The 7192-nt window shown below is 44.0% G+C and overlaps 1 protein-coding gene across 1 annotated transcript in view; it reads left to right on the forward strand.

Moving 5' to 3' along the window:
* golph3a (golgi phosphoprotein 3a) overlaps positions 1–6814 on the forward strand; it is a 33986-nt gene extending 27172 nt beyond the window's left edge. The window contains exon 4 of the mRNA XM_056281523.1: positions 3888–6814. Within this exon, the coding sequence (XP_056137498.1) occupies positions 3888–4312 (425 nt within the window). The 3' untranslated portion in view covers positions 4313–6814. The remainder of the gene's footprint in view (positions 1–3887) is intronic.
* The last annotated feature ends 378 nt before the right edge of the window (positions 6815–7192 follow it).

Below are 7192 nucleotides of genomic sequence, written 5' to 3' on the forward strand. Positions count from 1 at the left end.
AGCCGCTAGCATCAGCCATAGCCAAGGCTTAACTGCTGAAGGCTGGGCGCCAGCAGTGCCAGCCAGCTCTTGGAGATCTCTGAGTTCACCACAGATGTCCAGCATGTGGCCGGGAAACACGACTTTGTTGCTGAATGTCTCTCCCAGACTGTGGTGGGTGCTGTACACCTCGGTCTCGACTACGCTGACATGGCTGCGGATCAGACGGGTGACGCTGACCTACAGGCTTACCGGTCAACGGACACTGGACTACAGCAGCAGGTTCTGCTCCCAGTGTGGGAAGATAGCGGCACGAATTCATGTTTACAGCAGCCTCACCCAGTACCGGTGTGGGAAGATGGCAGCGCGAACGTACATTTGTGGCGCCCTCACACAGTACCGCCCATGCAGTGTCTTTGTCCACAGCTGCGTCTTAAGTTTTTTGTCTTCATTTGATGGTTGGGAGAGCTGGCACTGGATTGGCCGGGAGAGCTTGGTCTGCTGCATCCTGTGGGCCCAGGGACCATGGCTCTGACCGGAGCTGCGCCCAAAGAGGTAACACCAAGGGCGGTCTGACAAGATGCGGAGCGAGGCAGGCTAAGCTAACTGCTAGCCCATGCAGACCAGCAATTTCGATAACACCAAGGGCGGTCTGGTGGTGGCCTTGCCTAGAGTTGACTGTGTTTGTAGTGTCGTCTTATGGAGTGCAGGGAGGTGTGTCGAAGGTGTCTGGCTGGGAGAGCTGGCGTTGGATCGGCTGGGGGAGCCTGGTCTGCTGCGTCCGGTGGGCCCAGGGACTACGGCCCTGCCAGAGCTGCGCCCAAGGAGGAAATACTGAGGGCAGTCTGACAGGTTGCGGAAGCGAGGCAGGCTAAGCTAACTGCTAGCCCATGCAGACCGGCAGTCATCCTGGCTGGCGTTCGTTCACTGGACAGTGGAATTTTTGGACTGTGTTGCACTGAGTGGACTGTGTTGTTAACTGTTTGTTTTTTGCTTTGTTCTCTCCATTTTTGTATCTTTTGGTGGAGTCATTTTTGGGAAATTTTGGTTGTGTTTTTTTGTCTTTTGTGTCGCATTGCTGTGGGCTGAGGGAAACGGTATTTCATTTCTTTTGTGTACGCAAGTACATTAAAGAAATTACAGTAAATTGTTCGTGATTCCTGAGGATGTGGTGTTCGGTGACACTGGCACCACGCTCCTCTGTGATGGCTCCACAGGTCAGGCTAGATCCATGGTTCCCACTGGGTGGCACCTGCGCGTCTTCGACATGCTCCATGATCTCCCGCACCCAGGAGTGAAGCTCTACGAAGTTAGTGGCTGCCAAGTTCGTCTGGCCTGGGCTGAAGAAGGACGTGAGGGACTGGGCGAGGTCCTACGTGGCTTGCCAGCGCACCAAAGTCGACCGTCACACCAGAGCCCCATTGGCCCCTTTCCTGGTTCTGGAGAGATGCTTTTACCACATCATCGTGGACCTGATGGGGCCCCTTTCCCCCTCCCAAGGGTTCACCTACCTCCTCACTACAGTAGACAGAACCACCAGGTGGCCTGAGGCAGTCCCATTGTCGTCAACCTCACCAGCGGAGGTGGCCCGTGCGTTCACCGGATCCTGGGTATCCTGGTTTGGTATTCCGTCTGACCTCTTCTCAGACCGGGGCTCTCACTTCACATCTGAGCTCTGGACAGCCGGCGAATACAACTTCATCGCATCACAGCATACCACCCACAGATCAAAGGATTGTATGAGCATTTCGTTCGCTCCATGAAAAACACTTTGTAGGCCAGCCTCACCAACACCAGCTGGGTCGACCGGCTTCCTTGGGTCATGCTAGGCCTGCGGACCGCCCCCAGAAAGGATCTCCAGTCTTCATTGACTGAGCTGCTCTATGGCCAGCCACTACGGGTACTGGAGGACTTCATTCCCATCAGCACAACTCCCTGGTCCTTTGCCCGCCAGCAGACCGCTCCTGGAGGATGCAAGCACCTTTGCTGCTGTCCCCACGTCAAGTCGGAGCGGGTCTCGGTGGACCGCCTCAAACCAGCCCATCTTGACTTGGACAGGCTGGTGGAGCTGGCACTTCCCCCACGGCGTGGACACCCCCGCCCCTGCCCCGCCTCCCGCCACTTCCCGGCTCCTGACTTGGCTACTCATCACCCCGCGTTCCCTGTTTCCACCCCCACTCCTGTTAGGCGGAGCTACTATGGGCACCCTGTTTGCCCCCCAATTCGTTGACTGTTGTTTTTTTTTTGTTAAGGTGAATTCTCAGGGGGCAACTGGGTATTTATCTTGACAGAATATAGAGTTTAAAAACCGCGGCGGTTATTTTGACCGCCCATCCTTGTTCTAGTAGCTTTTAAGTTCCGGTGGTTGTTTGGGACTGTTTCAATATTTATTTTCAGTTCTTTCTTTACGTTTCACGTTTTATAGGCCTTGTTACGTTTGTTAGATTAGCAATATGTGTTTTCCATTTTGTTTTTCAGGTAATATTTTCACCTTTTTTAATTTGGTATTCAAGTTCGACCATGTCTCTCTGAAGTTTAAATCGTTTAAAAATAGTATTGTAGTTGTTGAAATGTTCATTTTGGTGTCAGTCGTTTCCTAACAGACATACTAACAATATGCAATACATTAATATCTCAACTGGGTTTTAAACTATATCTTGACAGAATATAGAGTTTAAAAACCGTGGCCGTCATTGTGACCGCCCATGATTGTTTTTGGTAGGAGTGAAATCCCGGTCGTTCTAGTTCAAAGAAAAGTTTCAAGGCAGTAGCAGAGCAAACATTTCATTTCAAAGGTTCAACTCTTACGTAACGTCTTGTGTCTTAAGTAAACTATAGATTTTATGTGTCCATCAGCTGTACATTGGAAAGTAATCAGTTACTCATGTCTATGTTACCAACGCAAAGAAGGTTGAATCAGTTCATCTGGATGCAACGTTTACTGACAGATACGTTCCAACTAAGTGACATCTTCAGACTGAAGATGTCACTTAGTTGAGTGATGAAACAAACATATCTGTCAGTAAACGTATCCAGATGACCTGATTCAACCTTCTTTGATTTTGTTACCTGGATTATTGAGAATGCATCAGGACACGTTGCCAACTGGAGCTATTTGACTTCCGTTGATGTGCAGTCAGTGTAATGCAACAGTCCAGTTGCACAAACGTAGCTGCAGTAGTCCAGCAGAAACGTCAGGTGAATATTTAATCATGCTGTAAAACACAGCATATGTAAAACTTATCACACATGGTTGTGTATTTAATGGCAATGCTGCTTACCTGTCCAAAAGTAGAATGGTCACCTCGGCATTGGTACTTATGCCTTCATAGTTGCGAAATTTTTACCAACTCTCAAAGTAGTACCTGTTTATTCTACTTTTGGAGCAGCATTTATCAAGGGTTTTTTTTTTTTTGCCAGATGACGGGGCCTTTTGGATTCTTCGGTGCTATGTTGCAAAGCAGGTCCTCTACATGGGAATTTTATAAAACATGAAGCGAGATGAATGTGTCGGGAGCTGTAGTAGTGTGGGAAAACATTGTATTTTTAAAGGGTGGGGGAGCACTTAACTTCTGGAGTTGAAAAGCTCAAATGAGTGAGGCCAAATTCTTAAACCCTCTTCTTGCAATTATGTAGGGGGGCTGAATCTGTTGGGAAAACCTTGATCAAATAGTCGGGGTTTTTTTCTGGGTCTGGGCCCCGTCTATAATTGTAGAATAAGAGAATCCCAATTGTGTTTAAAATGAAGAAGATGAGAGTGTGGCACAGGGCACCAGGGGTCTCACTTATACAGTATTTCCTAAATTTAACATAACATGGCTGTGAAGACAAAAAAAAGGGAAAGACCATATGCTAAAAAAATAAAAAATCAACTGCCTGCCTATAATGGTTGTATCCCTCTGTTCCAGGAGAGACATGGAATCCACTAAAGCTTCATTACCAGCTGAGGAACGTGCGTGAACGGCTGGCCAAGAACCTGGTGGAGAAGGGTGTGCTTACCACGGAAAAACAGAACTTCTTGCTCTTTGACATGACCACCCACCCACTCACCAACAACAACATCAAGCAGCGGCTCATCAAAAAGGTGCAGGAGGCAGTGCTGGACAAGTGGGTAAACGATCCGCACCGCATGGACAAGCGGCTGCTGGCACTCATCTTCCTGGCCCACTCCTCGGACGTGCTGGAGAATGCTTTTGCCCCGCTGCTGGATGAGCAGTACGATCTGGCCATGAAGAGAGTACGACAGCTGCTTGACCTGGAGCCCGAGGGGGAGAGCATGAAGGCCAACACCAATGAGCTGCTGTGGGCTGTCGTGGCTGCTTTTACCAAATGAGGCCACTGAAGAGTGGACAGCAATCAGTTGGGCTGGTATTTTAAATATCACGGCAAGTTGTTGACTGGTGGTGGGGGTGGATATGATAGCAAGGAGTGAGACAGGAATTTACCAAAAGAATACTGGGCCCAAGATAGTGACTTGACTAACTTTTACCCCTGCCTAAGCTTTTGGAATTGAATGTTCCAGATACACACTTTTCTTTCTTTTCTCTCTTTTCCTTGTAGATATGTCCTTGTTTTTCCCTCATGGTCCTCTTCTTGCCAGACATGTTACTTACGCATTCTTTTTTTTCTTTTTTTTGGGCTAGTAGAAAAATAAACCGAACTCTGCTGGAATTTACAATCAAATGTTGGGCAATGGGTGGGATGGCTGTACAGGCTAAATATGAGATCTCCATTCATGTCCTTTTTCCCATTATATTCCTCTGTTTCCCCAATACTTTTCCTTCTAATTATGTATGCTATAAAGTACTCAGAGTAACTAGTATACTCACTTCAGAATATCTTAAGCAACATGGTGTATGATCCATGTACAGGGCATAATTTGGCAAAATAAAATAGCAAGTTGTTGGCAGTCTCAAGTCTTGAAGCAGATTGTTCTCTGCCAAATTTGATTGACGATGTCTTTTTTTTTCTTTTTCTTTTTTTTAACATTCCTGTTGAAAGCGGACATTGTGGGGCCTTCTTAATGTGGTTTTAACGCATTCTTAGATTGCTTGAAGGCTCTACAACGCTTGTTGATATGAAAAGCTAGATATTATCATCCAAAAAATATGTAACATGCCCAAAATAGATTTCCCAGGTTAAAACGGGTTTCAGAAATGATAGTGATTGAGTTGGGTTCATAAATTCAATTTGTCCGGTGAGTTCTAAGAATCATTTATTTTCACTTGTCTTTGCATGTTGACCATGTGGCCTTTTGAATTCCTGTCATGAGACTGGCAGTGGTTTCTTCTGAGGGAACAGTTAATACTACTTTTATTATTAAACGGTCTTGTCGCACATGTATTTGTGTGCTTGATGCTACTAGCCTATCTTACACACAGGAAATGCCACTTCTTTCTACCCTGGGTAGTTAAGAACATTTTTAGGTGTGTGCAAGAATTTAATTTTCGTTTATCCAGGTGACTAACAAATACAACCACACCCCTCCTATTCGTAAAATTCAAATGGCCACTTAGGTTGTGACCTAGGCAAATATGTAGGGCAAAAATTAGTGATTCTTGAGGCTTATTCCAAGAGGCATAACCTATTTCTTTCTTATCGCTGCTTAATTGGTGCAAGACCCTGAAGATTTGGTTTAGTAAAAAAAAAATTACACTAACTTTACCAGTATATAAATATTTTTTCACTCTTTATTCACACTAAAGCCCTGTTTACACCTGGAATTATAACGCAATCTGTATTTGGATGAGGAAAAATGCATGTTAAAGCAAGATGTGAATGCACATATTGAGGTGTGAATGTGATCGGATCTGCCGAACCACATTCGGAGGTGGTCTGGCTCGCATTGTGAGTAGATCTCGGGCGGAGTCACTCTGATGTAAATGCAATCCATGCAGCGTATTCACATTTGGGAAAGAGAAGGGGCCAACCATACGGTTTGAATACTATAAGTAAACACCATGGATACTGCCACCTGGCTGTCAGTCAGCGTGAATACATTACTCTTTGTCTTCCGATTTTCGTTCAAATAACAATATTTTTCCTCACAATTTGGTTTTATAATACTTAAAGCATCTATTTCTAACAAAATATTGCTCTGCTTTTGATGAAGTTTAGAAGTGCAAGGTGTGAGATACGGTTGTTCGTTATCCAGGTGCAGGTCATGTGTTAATGCCAGGTGTAGCAAATCTGTTTATTTTTGTGAACTTTTATATGAACGCGTTATGCAACAAAAGTTGTATGTCCTACAAGGTGTTGTCTTATTCCAGATCTCTATAACAAGATTAATATAATTTAATTTGACCATCCCCTCTTGCTGTCTTGATTAGCTTGGGTTCCTGAATGCAGAGATGGTTACTCGGATATTAACTTTAGAACTGAGCACAAACATTTGAATTTTTGATCCCTATTCTTTTAAAGTGGGCTTTTCCAAGTCTTTTTTCCCTGTAATTCAAACCCAGTGTCTTTTTCAACAAGTTCTGACATTACGTTCCAAAACAAACTGTCAAGAAAGCCTTTCAACCAATCGCCATATCTTGCTCTTAATTTTATATTGCTTTGTTTATTTTATTTTCTCAGACGTTTGTTTAATTTCCTCAGTTTCTCTTAATTTCAACAACTATTTTGATTTTACACTTTTAAATCTACTTTGTTTGTTTGAAATAGTTTCATCTTAGAAAACTGTCCTTTTCATGTAGCAAGGAGTTAGACGTGATAGTCAACAAGGATTCTGGGAAAGAAAGCAATTTTATGTCGGAAAATTGCCTCAGATTGGGAAAATGACAATAAGCCTGATTATGTACCCATCATCTTAATAAAGGGACCTCTAATCTGTGTACTTTCTTTTACTATAAAAATAAACTAAGAGCTTGGAAGTGCCTAATCATATTTTAATTGCTTTATTTTTTGTGCAATAATCACAAAGGAATATAGACATTCTGTTAGTTTGATGCAGGTTTATGGATTCGGTGGTGTTTGGAAACATGAGGGACGGCCCACATTTGAAACATTTCAATACATACTGTTGTTTTAAATGTTACCTTTGATTTTAATTGGTTATCTCCAGCTGATTTATTTTATTTATTTGTTTGTTTGTTGAAAGAAAGTTAACGTCACTCTATTTAAGGTATTGGTTCCAGGCTAGAATCAGGCCTCAAAATCCAAGTTCATTCACATCCGGCTAACTACGTTTCAGGATAGGAAGGAAAACAAC

The sequence above is a fragment of the Lampris incognitus genome, chromosome 1 (assembly GCF_029633865.1).
Source record: "Lampris incognitus isolate fLamInc1 chromosome 1, fLamInc1.hap2, whole genome shotgun sequence".
NCBI lineage: Eukaryota > Metazoa > Chordata > Actinopteri > Lampriformes > Lampridae > Lampris > Lampris incognitus.